This window comes from Centroberyx affinis, unplaced genomic scaffold, assembly GCF_046629955.1.
Source record: "Centroberyx affinis isolate AG114_WGS23_722 - 3 ecotype Tasmania unplaced genomic scaffold, CSIRO-AGI_Caff_v1 ptg000898l_1, whole genome shotgun sequence".
Lineage (NCBI taxonomy): Eukaryota > Metazoa > Chordata > Actinopteri > Beryciformes > Berycidae > Centroberyx > Centroberyx affinis.
Window position 1 is genome coordinate 250354 of NW_027279484.1, and position 16023 is coordinate 266376.

The following is a 16023-nucleotide window of genomic DNA, read 5'->3' on the forward strand; positions in this document are numbered from 1 at the left end:
TAGGCTACCTGAAATGCTGACACTCACATGCACACACACATACACACATAGACACACACACACTGCCTGTGTTCTCCAGTACAATGACAGCTAAATCTCTGGTGCAACCCCTCCACCTGTTGACACACATTAATCCTATGACAAGCGCACAGCGATCCTATGAGACATTAATCCTATGACCAACCTGGAAAAAGACAAAAACACAGACTGAGACACTCATCTTTCAAACTAAATTCTATATTTGAGACATACGATTCATAGCACGATGATTTTGCCTATAACACTGGTACTACATTCATAAACATTTCAGCTTTTGTTTCCACCATGTCAGGCATCCCAGTGTTGGTTATTACAGGATAATAGTGAGATTAACATAATTTAGGCTCTGCTCCTAGTGTGAGTACATAGTAAAGATGAGTAGGGGCTAATTTGTCACTGGCAGGACACTTATTTTAGACAGTATGAGACCAGCGCTGAGCCTCTGATGGCGGCTGAGAAGGCCCAACAGCTGTCAGGAGAGCCAGGACAGAAAGAATAACATGCTGTGACCTATTTGTTTCACAGTGAAATATTTTATTGCAGGCCCCCTCGCCCCCGTTACGCAGGCTAATACACTTCAGTGGAGTGTTAACCTTGTGTTGCTGCTCGCAGATGTCTTCATTTATAAAACCCTACTGTCACCCTCACAGATGCTACTCCTGGGTGTCTTTTAGATTTTCACTACGCAAGATGTTACCATTAATTGAGTAGAAGCTGCACTTTTTTGGCATCTACAATTACCACCAGACACAACAGATATATAGGGGTGATTTATATCAAGGAGTATCTATGTTGCATCTGGAAATGGTCGCCTTGAGAGCAAATCCAAACAACTTAACTGACTGGACACTTCTTCTAGCACTGCGCTGGCTTTATAGTCCATTGTGGCCATGAGATGTCAGTACTGCAGTAAACCTAACCGAGCTGCTGCAAAAACAGTCAAGATCTGCTACAAGCACCGCATCTGAACCACATCCTGACGCAGCCCCCTGTCCAATCAAGAGGCCGGTCAGTCCACAATTAGCCATCTGAGAGGTGTGCGAATGTGAACCAGTTGATGAGGAGACCACTGTGATGATGACATGGGGAGTGTGTGTGTGTGTGTGTGGAGGGGTGTGTGTGTGTGTGTGGGGGGGGGGGGACTGGAGAGTGGAGATTGAGTTTCAGGAGAAGGAGAACACCCACAGTGCAGCTGGGAGCCTGCACCACCACAGCGCAGCATTGTTTCTGAGCAGGTCAGCTTAATTGGCACCGGGGGGATCCATGGAAGGGGGGGGTGGTGGGGGGGTAGAAGAGCGGGAGGAAACACAGAACATTACAATCAAAGCATGTGCATGGGGCTGATGATAAACCCGTTATCTCCCCTGTCCCTGGAGGGCCCGGGTTCCTCTCTCTGTATAAAGGCAGCTCCATCCTGTTGATGCAGCCAGTAAACACCTAAGCCCTCCCCTGGTCCTGTCCACCCCGTGTGGCTGGGGGCCTGTTCTGGCAGCCAGCACAGCAGAATAGGACTCCTGGGGCCTGCCGGGGTTTTGAGCCACTTCTAATTGTCATAATGATCGTTTTATCCACAACCAGTTCAGGCTTAATGATGATAAGAGAGCAGAGCGGAGCAGGGAGAGCGTCCCGCAGGGGGCAGTTGCATATTCAATCTCTGTGCTCCGTTTGACTCCCTGTAAGCAGCGGGTCTTGTCAGCGGAGGAGCAGGAGGCATGCGTGATAGATAAACTTCCTGTCTGGGAGTGCGCCCCCCCCAAACATCCCAGCTACCCCATCTCTTCATGCGATCTCCATTATCTAAACAATTTACAAACAATTTTCAAATTCAAAATGCCCCGCTGCAGTAAGGACTACAGGTAAACAATAAATATCCAGAGCAAATATGACGTTACCATGAAGATTACAATGTCAGATCCTCACAGCTGAAATATCCAGAAAGAATCCTAGACATTATATGGCCTATTACAAACAATTTCCAAGTCTTGCAAAGTTTCCAAACGCATAAAGATAATATTTCAAGTACTGGCACCACACCCCAAAACAAATGCCTATGTGGCACACAACTGGGTGAAAAAATGTCTATGCTATGCTACAATCTAAAACGCAGCATCAGCCTCAAAAGACATTCATTAAAAAAAGTGACTTCCTATTCAACTTTATTTCTTTGTTATTGTCTTGTATGGTTGTATTTTCCTCAGACAGGGTGCCAAGCCAAACAGCAGTAGAACATATGTTACAGGCGGAGTTTGCGTGCCCCGGACACCCCAGTCTCTATCACGTCCCCATGTCTGGAAGGCAGACTTCCATGATAGTGGGAGGTCAGGCAGACAAAATAAATGCCACATAGGTGCTAATTCCCCTCAGAAGTAGAGACATGTCAGTGGCTTTGTGCCTCGCAGAAACCTCAAGGCATGGAGAGTATTTTCTTCTGCTCTGTCTACATATGTAACTAACCCCTCATTACTTCACATTGAGGGAGAGAGAAAGCAAAGTTGGTAGCCAGAGACATTGCATAAAAATGTTTTCTTTTGCGCAGTAAGGAGAGAGTGTGGACAGGGTTGGTTGAAGGAATGAGCTAAACCTGACAGACAGTTGGTGAAGTGCTGCTGTGTGTGGTTATAGCTGTGTCGCATTACCATGTGTCATTCTAGTCACCATGTGGGATATTAGAGTCAGTCACCATGTGGGGCATAAGAACCTATATAGGGACAATGTGGGAGACATTAAGAAAGCCATTAACCCATCTTGTGAGAATTAGCAGAAAATTAGTAATGAGGACAATGTGTACGTACAGTTAATTAGCAGATAATAGCATAATAGTTAGCCGCGATCACAATTGATGAATGGCTGCTTGTTTGGTGTAATTATATAATTGAATGTTAATAGTGAGCAGGCACCACTTTTAGGGGATTTGCCTTGGCATGGCATGTTCCACACAGACACCAAAAATAGGCCGGCCGTTTACTTAGGTGTGAACAGCTCTGTTGTAAAGACTGCTGTTAAGGCAATTCTCTACCACATGATTACCTTACTCTCTAGAAATGTAGTGGTACAAAGGCTTCATACTCAAACAGAAAAGTCTCTTTCCTTCTCTCTTCCCTGTTTATATCGGTATCCAAATCACCTCTGCCAAACCTTGCAGGAACCCATTATTAACCATGAAGGGGGTAACAGTGTGAAGGCGGTCTCATTCCTACCTTCAGGCCACTCTGCACCAGCTTGTGGATGTCCAGGAAGGGCTCTTTGAGCAGCTCCAGCTCATGGGTGAGTATCCTGACAATTCCCTCCCTCTCCAGGACAAAGAGGCGCTGGGATCCGTCCCCACAATGCACCACGGCCACCGGCTGCCTAAGGCCACTCAACACCTCCTGGGCACAGTAGCAGTTGTGCTTGTGTTGCCTAAGTTGCCTAAGAGAGATACAAAAAGTTAGAGATCTTTGGTGGTGGTGAATAATCCAGTTATGAGCTAGAGGGGCATGGGAGAAGTCGAAGTGGTGCTGTCATTTGTGGAAGGGAACATAACCTAATTAGGATGTGCAGGAACAGCAAAAGCTATTATTCAATCAACACATGAGGGCAGAACTGGTCTTCTACATTTGTTTAAAGACATTCACAATCACAAGCAGGAAGTTTTCCATTGACAGCCGTCACTTTACTTTCCTGTCTGGGGCTATGAAGTAATCGAGATGTGTCTCAGTTGACAAGCAGGTGTGCTCTCATGCCTTGGTTTTGAAGTGGAAGTTCTGATGAAGACGTAATGTTAGCCAATAATGGTGACTCAAACTTGGCATTGTGTCGTAGTCTCTAACACAAGTGAGTCCTGCCACATTGTCATTAAACTGACTAGACCTCTCAGAAGATGACTCCTTAACTCCTCACTCTTTGATTTTTGGAGGTTATTTAGCTGAATGTTGGTAACCGCCATTGAGGAGAACATGCTGTATGCTGCCCGGCTACTGAGCTTCCATCTTGCCTCAGGGGAAAGAGAGATGAAAGGCATCCCCTCACAGACAAAAGGGCAAAGCCCTCTGTGATGTACAGACCTTTGCTGTGAGGGAGGCAGCCCAAATGACGCAGGATAAGCATTTTCATTATGTGGCCAAAGCTGAGCAAATGCGCTCTGAACAAACTTTGGGATCAGAGGAGAGATGGCGTAGCATTCTGTCTGAAAGTATGGGCCACAACGGACCAGTGAACTCACACCATATGACTGGGGCTACACCTGCTGCTACAAAAAACAAAATCACAGTATAACCTTACGAATCTGAACCCAAACGTGTTGAATGCTGAAAAAGTCAGATGACTGAAACACATTTTCAAAACCAAAAATAATAATATGCACGTATTCCAAAGTGTAATGTCAAATGGAATAAAACATTTGAAAAGTCAGGCTACAAACCTGCTGATATCTTCTATTTTCTCATCTCCCAAGTAGTTGGAATCTTGCCCTCGTGGTTGCTTTCGTTGAAAATCTGGAAAGCATGGACTGCCATCTCTACTCCCATAGTATTGGCAGAACTCATCCACATCGGCTTGGAACAGTTCTAGCAAACACAACAGAGACAGACATAGACAGAGGGTCTCATACAGAGATACTGCATACCTAAATGACTTCATACACTGGCTTCAAATGGTAATGCCATACAGCCCTCTGAACATTGTCTTTAAGTTGTGTTTATGGTACTTTAGTTCTGTGCATGTATGGGTTTGTGTGTGTGTGTGTGTGTGTGTGTGTGAGTGTGTCTGTGTGTGTGTGTGTGTGTGTGTGTGTGTGTGTGTGAGAGAGAGAGGGAGAGGGAGAGAGAGAGAGAGAGAGCGTGTGGATGTGCTCATGTGTTGGGGAGGGTTGGAGTTATGCTTGATGAGCCAAACCAAATCCTGGCTAGACTGCGCTGAAATGAACAAGTGAAGAGAAACTGGGCCAAACCAAATGGATCTCAGATTAGACAGGACTCCGCAGTACACCATGCCTCCTCCAGAGAGCAAAAACACTTGCATTCTCACTTTTAGTTTACACTATTGTTATTTTGATTTATGAACTGATGTTTGTGCACTGGCCCAACCGGATTCCTATTTTTCTATGGAGACACTCTGTGTCTGTTTGTCCTTGAAGTCTGTTTTAGAAATTTAGTAGTCACTGGTGAGGTTGCTTTTGTTCAAACTGGAGCACCCCTTCAAGAAATCATTGGTGAAGATTGTTATTATCACGCAATAGTGTCACTCCTCTCACTGACCAGTGTACACCAGCTGCCAGCGTTTGAAGTATTTACCTACTGATCAGTCAACAAGAAATCGAAAACCTCCTTTCTAGAGCAACACCTTGCAGGTTGCAAGAGAGTTCTAGTTTGCTCAGGGAGTGGACAACTACAGTATAATATCATAGAACTTGAGATAAAACCAGTGCGGTTGCAAGAATGAGGTCATTTTTCTCTTTGACACTAAACATATATGTCAGCGTGGGTCATATGTGGGGAGGCATGGTGTCCTACGGTTTAGCAAGTCCGTCCTGCAAGTGGAGGATCCCTGCTTAAGTGTCCTTGAGCAAGACACCGATTCCCTACCAGCTCTGTCTCTACCAGACCCAAGTGGAATGGAAAAGTGAATGGAAAACTGATCACACCACATGGATAACGTAAAGCTGTGTTGAAGACCAATATCATCCTATCATGCTATGCACATTCCAAGAAGATGTCGCCCTACATACATGTTTTGTATTTTGGGGATTGTAGTAGACTATGTGTAACAGGATAAAATTTGAATGAGAAATAGAATAAACTTCATTGTAGTTGTATCCACTGGTTGTGGATACATCACAGTTCTTACCATCCTCTGGCAAAACCAGCAGACATCTAGGTCAATTCACTATAGCCAAAGGATGGTGGATGAAAGCCTTCTTTGTGGAAAACTGTGTGTTAATTCTAGAAATTTGGAGCTATAAAAAGTTCAGCATTATTTTAATTCATGACCATCCAAAAATGCACTTTGAAAACGGTCTCAAACAAAAAAGCCCTTCATCACTTGCTCTGCCCTTCCAACAGCTCTGAAAATGCCGTTGTTTCATGTGGGATGCTTGAAGAACTCCTGGATGTTTTGTATTATTGAGCCACACATGTGCGCAGCATGTGAAATGTGAGACACTATAAGACAACAATCAACCTGTTCAATAGATGGTATGTGATTCCAAGCACACAACCACATTTTCAGGGTGAGGAATATTCTTTTCTCGCACGGCCAAATAAAGACGCGATGTTCCCAAATGCAGACTGACTGTATCCCGGTTCTTTTGGTTTGGTAATTCCAAGCGAAAATGCCATCACACCATTCCTTCAACCCTTATTTCTCTTGGACCTGCTGGTTTACCTAAAATGGTCCAGTGCCAGAGCATAAAGTGATCTGCATAAACATGGCAATCAGACACAGCTACCCCTCCCGCCTGCACAGTCACAACATTATTCCAAGGTTCTAGGAACGGTTCCTCTCCTCTCTTATTGTGCTTGTAGGCAAACCGCAGAGGGCAAAAAGCAACGTGTGCAGTGGATCTTAGAGGCCCTTTGCGACCTAAAAACAACCTTGCCAATATTGTTTCCCTTAGTCAAACCCTTAGAGGGCGGAGGAGAGCAAATACACCAGTGATAAAAACACAAACAGGACTCTCCCTGTCCCTCCTTTCATCCCCCCCCTCCCGCCACACACCGACCGCAAGGGCTGACCGCACCAAATACTGGAGGTGATAGGATATCCCCTCAAACATCTAAACACAACATGAAGATCAAACACACACACACACACACACACACACAGACACAGATACACACACAGACACAGATACACACACACACAAACACACACACAGACACAGATACACACACACACAGCTCTCCCAGGCTATACCACCCACCTACTTGTGCCTGCAGTTATCTTAACCATGCTGGTCGGGGACCTTGGGTGCAGGGGGAAAAGAGTAAGTGAGGAAGGGAAGAAGATATGAGGAAAGAGGAGTATGGGGGAGGTGGGAGGCCTCTAAGCTGAAGTGAGAGTCAGGCCAGTAAATGTCTTTATGGAGAAATGGGGGCTAAGTACATGGCCTAATCAGGGGCCAGAGGGAAGTTTCATGGGAGCAGGAGGACAGTTAAGGATGCTGTAAAGGCTACTGTTTCACTTTAATACCTTTGGTCAGCACTTTGAATGGGCCTGTGTTCAAGAAGAATCATATTGTCCCTTAATGTTTGTGGTTGTAATCAGTGTAACTGCCTCACATTATAAGATCCAGAACAACAATTAGCAAAATTCTCAATATTATGAGGGTAATTCAGACTTATCTGTCAATGAAATTGAAAAAAACCCCAAAAAACCCCAATCCCTACAGGCACCAAAATAATGCAAAAGTTGATATTACCCTAAAGGAGGAAACTCACTCTGTAACCAGAATTATTGTATTTAGAGGGATATCCAATTTGGACAGTTTATTGTCAAGAACATCCAAAATATCATATAGCAAAAAGAACAGCAAAGTGCAGCTTCAACTATGGGTCCCGGCTTTATTGTACTTTGCCCCCACAAAGAAAAAGAGGCAAAAGTGAAGAAAGTGAAAGAGAAAGAGGGAGAGAATGCAAAAGAGAGAAAGACAGAGGGGAGAGACAGGGAGAGAGGGGAGAGAGAGAGAGAGAGAGAGAGAGAGAGAGAGAGAGAGAGAGAGAGAGAGAACTTTGTCCATATTCCCGGCTCCCCAGCGCTAAAGTTATACTTCCATCTGGTTATCTTCCAAGGCAACCTGGGTGGCCCACCCAAAGTACTTGACATCTTGATGCACTTCAGCAGTTTTACATACACACAACCTTTGTAGAAAAATAAATGTGTCATTCGTCACCACATATGCTGATCTGTGGAGGGCTGTGGGGGGGGGGGGGAAAGGGGGAGGAGGACGATGGCAAAAAGAGGGAGGGGGGGATTCTTCTCTGGATTCTTCTCTTGAGCTTTTTGGTTTAACTCTCTGAGCCCATATGTCTGTCAGCTCATGAGGAAGTAATGTAACTCCAGACAGTCCTTCTTCTTCTCTCTTTCTTCCCTCCATACAGTCCGTCTCCCCAGCTTCCATCCTAGTTCAAGTGTTGTACATGATATGGCAGCAGTCAACCGCACTGCACAACTATTAGACGCAGACTCGCGGGGGACAGGACGGACTCGGGTGGAATGTGCGCGTTTGATATTCGACTTGATCTGCAGCATACCATGTGGGTGGGTTGCAGACAAGTGCGTTTGAAACTGTTCTCTGTTTGCGAATCTCAGCAGATCTAATCAGTTTGCGGCGACAGAGATTGGAAGAAGACTTGGCTGGAGGAGAAAAGACAGTCGAAAGCGTTTGATCACGTTTGGAATGCACTCTGAAGGCACAGGTACCTGCGATCTAACAGCCCTTCAAAGGAAATACTTCTGAAGACCAAATGCTTCCAGGGGGCAGATGGACTCCTATCACTTAACAGTACCAGATCCACCAGGAAAGCTGTTGCATCAATGAGTTTCTTCCCCTATTCTGTGGGTGCTGCCTTCTCATAGAAGATCTCTCATAGCTGGGGGGGAGGTGACTGCAGCCAGTAAAGCAACACTTTGATTATGTTTACATTCATCTGAATTTACCCCAAAGAAAACAAACTGGTGGCAAAGCTTGAGAAGCATTTTTTTAAAATGACACTTTGCGCCTGAGCAAGGCAAGGCAAGGTGTTAGGGCAGTCATGTCTAGACCACAGCTAGGGTGCTTACACTTCCCCAAATATAGTGCTGACCCCAGTGGTTGAGTCCGGTGGGCAGTATGAAGGAACAGGTCGTAAAATCATTCAGTTTGCTCCAGTTTTCTGGCACACTAGTCAAGCCAGCTCAGCTTTCTTTGGTGTATGTGTGAATTTTGCCTAATAGCAAGAGGGGTTTTTACACCTTTGCCACATATGCCAGCAATTCTAATATTTTCAAATCCATGTGTGAGGAAATGCCTCAAATCCCTGCAATGTTACACTCAATGTCTTCGGAAAAGAAATCATATTGATTCATATCAACTTGCAAGATAAGAGCAAATAGAGCAGAGAAAACAAGAAAACAAAACTTTCTACACCTGGTGCCATAAACACAGCGAGGTTGAACGCTGTGTGTGAGGGGAGGGTGTCGTAAATAACTGTTGCTCTGCTATTTTGCTAGACCTACAGTGCGCAGACTAATTAGCAAACTGATGTGGTGTCTGCGAGGGCCGCGTGTGGCGGGACGTTTCACCAATGCGTTAAAAGTGCGACAGCGAAGGAGCGAGTGAGCGAGGAAGGCTTGGCGAGGCATGCTCAGCAACGAATGGAGGTGAGGTCAGATGAGGTAAGAGCTGGATAAATAAATATTCACAGACCAGACTCCTGACGCACCACTTCTTGCATAAGTCCAAAAATCTGCCTGTTCTACATGTGCAGGCCGATTCTCAATGAGAGATGAGGCCTGCTGTGAATTTCAATTCATCACAATCAGTCATGTCAGTTTAAGTTCAGACGGCTGAGTGATGAAAATGAGCAAGAATAATATAGGCTTAAAATCTCAATCGCCTTGTATTCCCTCTGTGTGGGTTTGATGGCAAGCACATGTGTGCATGGGTGTGTGTTTGTGTGTGTGTGTGTGTGTGTGTGTGTGTGTGTGTGTATCACCAGGTAACCACACGTGGGCTACAAAACTGCTACAAGTCACCACCATAATCACTACTATCTGTGTAATTACCTGGTATGTGCCCCCTGCATGTGTAGTAGAACTCGCGGCAGAAGTCCTGGCAGAGCCGCGGCAGGTCCGGCTCCCTGTGTGGCGTCTTATCCATGTCCAAGGAGTGGAACAACACCTGGGCGTTGGGCGAGCAGCGAGCACACTTGATCTCCTCCAGGAGACGTCCGCATTCCGTGTTATTGGTGGAGAAAATCTGGAGACCACACGCAACAAGGACCGATGCCTGATTAGAATAGCGGTCTGTTAACTTTTACGTTTTACTACACATTACACAGGCAAGTCATCATGTAGTTTAGGATTAGCTGGAAGTTTTGGTGATATTAGCGTCATAAATATTACTTTTACACGCTGGAGAGTAGGGAACATTTAGATCTTAGTGTATATTCTAAAACCTCCATTATTATAAATTTATGACAAATTAAGACAATATGTTTGAGACTTTCAGAAACTATGCAGAATGAGTCAATGTGTCCAAATGAGCCCAATGAGTCCAGATTACCTTTTAAAGGCAAATGTTAGTCTCACAAAGTTTTTTTCTCACTCTCTTTTCTCTAATACCTTTAAAAACCCACCTAGATTGTTGTGGCTGTTAGATATGTAGATGCTCAGACTATGAGATGTGTAATTAAGTTACCTTCACTGACTTGAAATGCTATCAAATAACAATAATAATAATTTCCATAATCTATCACTATAAACTGAGTGGTTTCAATTTTATAGAAACATGTTGCTTGTTCCTCTCAGATAATCCTTTCCAACCCTCACCAGACCATCCCATTTGAGAGCCCATATTACCCAACACCACCCCAGGAATCACACAGAAAAACAGTGACCTCTACCTAAATGTGCTCAAGATTAAAAAAAAAACACATTGAAACTGCAACTGTATGTTAACAACACCCTGCACCTATATGACACATGCATAGTGAGATCTGCTGTTTTACAGGCAATAACATGTGAAGCAGCAATGCACGTCGTAACACCAGATCTAACTGCCCATGACATTCACAATCACAGTTTGCAGACACAGTGACTGTCTTCTTTTCCTTGCATCATCTCTAGGAGGAAGAATGAGGAGGAGACAGTGTCGTCACAGACAGACAGATTTAGGAGTATGACACATGCAGGCTGTGAGTCTGCAACATCTCACCCACAACAGACTGCACAACCGCACCGCCATTCACACTGCCCATGTGCCCCAAAGAGCAGTTATGATGCTATTGCTTCCTTCTTGAATCTTCCTTTTGGGTTTTTACAGCCTCATGTGGCTGAACATCAGTTCACCTTTCATACTATTTGAATTAAAGGGAAGCTAACCTCAAATTAGGTGATGCAATGGAAAATAGGCTATGGTAATGTGAACCAGAGGTACTAAAGCTGAAAAACACATTATACCTTTCTATCCTATCCTATGCTATATCTCTTAATACCAATTTGTTAAACGTTAACGCTGGGAGACCCTGTCTGTTTGAAGAAAAGATTCACAGCTTGCTTACCCAAGTTCACAAACAGTTAAATTTAAATTACAGTTCCCGTGTCTGACAGATTTAGGGGAATGAAATGGATGAAGTCAACTAAGAGCTTCAAAACCTTATTTAGGGTCATTAAACAAAAGCACACAAGAGGTTAATCCCAACGAAATTAGCAAGATTATTTACATAACAAATTAGCTGTAATAAAACACATTGTAATCTGTCCTAGGTCAAGAGTGGTGCTGCTCGGGCAGCCAGACAAGCGGGCTGGTAGTGCTTTGCTCTGTGTGAGGTCCATGTGTAAACACCAATTTAGAGATAGACAGGCACATCATTCCCACTCTGGTATCAACAAATTAGCAGTCTGTCGAAGTCAATTAGACCAGCAGACCCAAGCCCAACATATGGACGCCTTACACTTCTCATCACTGAACTGACTGCAGCAGAGGAAAAACAGATTCAGTTTCTCGGTCATATACTGAGCCTTGCTTTGCCCAACAGGTGGCACAAAGTATGAAACTTTGAGGGTGAACCTGTATTGTCTATCCTAGTTATTATCTCATCACAGTAGGCAGTATAAGGATGCAGTAGGGCATAAAAGAGGATGCATTAAAGCGGCAGGAGTTTCCATAGCTCAGTTCAGAGCTGAATCCCTTTTTTGTTCCCTATTTTCTTATCTAATTGTCAACATTCTCCTCGAAAAACAAGTGTGTTCCAGGTTGGCTGCAGCCCTGTCTCTCTGTTTTGAGTGGTGTGTGCCTCTGTCTTCTTGCCCCCTAAACCCATGCCATGTAGTGCTGTGGGCATGCCTGCCCTCCTGCTCTAAATTGCCCATTGATTCCGTGTGCCATGGGCTGGCACAAGGTCCATGGAGAGTAGCATTTGTGTGCTCTCAGCCATGCCCTGTGCCCATATGTTGCTGGGATGGGCTCCAATGTTGCCATCATCCAAACCAGAACAAGTGGACCTTTGTTTGTTGTGTTTTGCTGAATCTCAGCGAGTCGTTCCTCAAAAGCAGAGAGAAAATGGCACTGCAGCTCAACTGTTGCACCTTTGCTGAGGACACGCTGAATAATGGGAAGCAGGTCAGGAAACGTGCCAGAAATCAGAAACCTGGACATGCCAATAAATTAGTCACTTGTGTGTATTTCCAGGCTGTTTCAGAAGATTAGCGTTTCCAGAGTTGCCAAGTGAATGTATAGCTTCATGTGGGAGAGCAGCTGTTACAGGATTGCTTATTTCTATGATAGCATCTGCATACTGGCTTTTGTCAGTGAAATTGCCAAAACAAACATATCAATACACAATGCCACACTTTGAAAAAAATAAATCACTTGTCATTCAATTGTAAACAATCTGTGAGGCTCTGCAAACCTCATATGGTCAGAGAGAGGGAGAGAGAGGGAGGGAGAGAGAGAGAGAGAGAGAGAGAGAACGAACCAACACTAAGCTTTAACAAAACACTTGTCCTCTGGGGATAGGTGTAAGTTGGCTGGCAGGGGGATATAGGCTAGTGGAGGACACACACCCTCTCAAAGGCATTAACACTTGGACAGGGCCGATGACTGGGGGAGAGTGATGTTCTCCAGCTTCTCCCATTAGTGAAACTAACAAACACAATGGTGTTGTTGTTATTCTTTTGCTATAAGCAAAAAGGGCTCCGTGTGTGGGCAGTGTAGTGGGGAGGAGGAGAAGTCGAGTTCGTCCCATTCAGTTTTCCCCTCTTATTTGCATGACTTGAGCAAATTAAATGATGCAATATGGCTTTTTGTCGCGGCACAAAGTGAGATACCACCCAGCCACTGAATGATTCGAGGAGTGGTTTACATGAGAATAGCCCGGTGAGGATCCAACGCGTTCTGCTGCGAGTCGGCGCATAATGCACGTTGAATGTCTCTAGCCTTTCCCTTCACACGAACTGCGCAGTGAAGTTGCAAACCTACATAACATTCCGCACTTATTTCATTATTGCACTGGATGTATGCGGCTATAACGGGCGACGGTGCAGCGTAAAAACACACGTGCCTGGCAGATTTCGCCAAACCCCCCCCCCCCTTGTGAATAAATCGACTCGGGCAAACCGATTGTAAAACTGACAGAGCAGACAAACGGCAGAGAAAGCAATTAACTAAAGAAACTGTACGAGGGGCGAGAAGAAAGGTCCATGCGGCTGTTAGAAAAAAGATCCACGTTTCATAATAGATACAACTGTGTACCTTCCTGGTCAAAACGTACAGTCCCAGCGAGAAAATTGTACAACGGTATGGGCTACCTTTTTCCCCCCTGACAGTGTGGCTGACTGTAGCGAGAGGTAGTAACGTAAAACGGAGACCGATTACCATGGTAACGCTGAAGCGCATTGGACACGCTGAATTAGAGTTGCACCAGATTGTATAAAGCAAAACACCTGGCAAGAAAATCCTACAAATGATTGCAAAACAGCATTTGAGCACCTCGAAAGCGTTTGTTTGTTGGCAATTAATTTCATTTTAGACCAGATGAGCTAATAAACAGACTGACCAACCCTTACAAAAAAAAGAAAGACACGAATATCACAGCAAAACAAGTTGCCATGGGAATATTATAGGAATATTATAGTGATACCACAGGAGATTAAAAATACCATTAAGCACGATGAGGTAAAACATTCACTATTAAGTACCACATACACATTTTGAGGCACGATAGGGAATATTATAGGGATATTATAAGAATACCATAGGAGATATTGGGGGGAAAAACATTAAGTGCGATAAGGTCACTATAAACGTACCATTGACTATCACAGACACATTATAAGTCGCTATAGGAGTAATGTAGGAATATTATAGAGATTTTTGGTCCGGAGTCTCTCATTAGGTAAGTAGCCTGAGGCAATTTCCCCTAACCATCCCCAAATTCAGCTGTCGACAATAAGGCAGAATAACAATACAGAAAGGGTTGTAAATGCGTCTCCCGAGGCGTTTGGCCGTAAAGACAGTCTCCTGTTTCTCACAGTGAAAGAAACGCAACGTGGTGGACTTAACCTACCCGGGCATCCCTCCGGTGGAGGATCTGATAGGCGGCTCTCCTGGTGGGACAGCAGGACACACGGGGGTACAACCTGTGACAAACTTCTCCACTGCTGCTGCCGTCCAGTAACACTTTTCTCTCCCGTTTCTTCAGCCGTTTGGGCATGCTTCCGTCGTAACATCTCCTTCTCCTGGGGCTGATCTCTCCCCTTTCGCCGAATTTTGCGTCTCCACATTCCCACACGTTGACTGCGATAGCCAAAACGAGCACAAATTGCAAATGCTTCATAGTACAAAAAAAAAAGAAAAAAAAAAAAAAAAAAGACAGAAAAGAAAAAAAAAAGAAAATGAAGAAAAAAGTAATACAAAAGTAGTACAACTATCAGACCCAAGACCTGTGCCCCTTTTTCAAAACAGTGGGGTAAACCTGCAGTGCAAAATGTCTTTCTTTATTGGGCTGTATTTCTCCACGTTGCAGCCAATTTTAATAAGAAAATTGCAAATAGGCTGTATTTTATATGGACTATGTAGCCTAATTAAAGCAGGCCTACTAATTTGAATCCTCTGCTGTGAAGAAAGCTCTTAAAATAAATTAGTGTAAGCTGTGGTTATATGGTACAACTCAGAAATGGAAAAAAACAATAACAATTTATCCTGATGAACAGAAAAAAAAGTCAAAACCCAAACACCGTGAATTGCAAAGAGCTGTGACGTTCCTTTAGATATAAATTCCGTTTCAGCACAGCAGAGCGGTTTGTGCATGGGGTCAAAAACATATAAGAATAAAGTTCTCTCTCACTAAGTCCTCAGACCGCTCACATGTTTTCCCGTGCTCTTTCCTCCTTCTTTTTAACCAGCGCGCGAGAAGAGGAGCGAGCACGGTGACGTATGACTCCGCGGGGGCGCGCATTTGGCCGGTCGCGTCCACGTCGAGGTAAACGGTTACCTGGCAGAACAAGAGGACGAGGTGTCGTCGCATGTGCTGGGCTCCTTACTCCTGAAAAAGTGAATAATTACTAATTGTTTGATTGTTTTACGTAATAATTACATAATTTATGGATAATTCAACTTCAATCTTAAATTTAGAGGACGTGTAAACAAAATAACGACTTATTTTTTGATTGGTAACTGCAAAATTGTCACTTAAATTGACAATTGGTCAAGGACAAAATGTGTAATGAGACAGTAGCCTTCTCTGAATTCACAGCCCAATCCATGAAATATTAATCAGAAATAGTTTCTATACGTTTTCTTGTAGACAAATATTGATATGATTGATGACCTATAGAAATGTAATTTTTCCTTTTTTATTTCTTTGTGACAGCTGCCACTGTCCTCCAGATGGGTCATGGGTCCAAGCCAAGCCATTGGGAATATTGTTAAATCTTAATATGTTTCCATCGAAGAATGATCTGTAAGTTTTTCCTCAATTCTTAGGAAGTTAGCTTTTTGGAGGAGGCAAGGGAGGTTTCTGCAAAGACAATGACAATATAAAACTTGTGGATACTCTGTTATATCACATATTGAGTCATGTAACTTTATTTCCATAATTGATCAAAAATGTTTGTTCCGGTAGCTGTGGAGTGGCAGAACATTTGTATGGCAGTGGAAAATTTGCTCCAAACAAGTACTCATGCATGAATTGATCAAAAACGTCAAAGCCGCTCACACCATGACCCGATGCCCAGCACTTTGCTGCCCTACACTTATGCACAAGGTATTCTAATTTGGCTGAGGTCTCCTGATAAGACCGAACCAAA

At 44.1% G+C, this 16023-nt stretch overlaps 1 protein-coding gene across 1 annotated transcript in view; it reads right to left on the bottom strand.

The window, feature by feature from the left end:
* hhip (hedgehog interacting protein) overlaps positions 1–14552 on the bottom strand; it is a 34727-nt gene extending 20175 nt beyond the window's left edge. The window contains exons 1-4 of the mRNA XM_071521565.1: positions 14283–14552; positions 9781–9973; positions 4439–4583; positions 3237–3438 (exon numbers count right to left, since the gene is read on the bottom strand). Coding sequence (XP_071377666.1) covers positions 3237–3438; positions 4439–4583; positions 9781–9973; positions 14283–14552 — 810 coding nt within the window. The remainder of the gene's footprint in view (positions 1–3236; positions 3439–4438; positions 4584–9780; positions 9974–14282) is intronic.
* Between the last annotated feature and the right edge of the window lie 1471 nt (positions 14553–16023).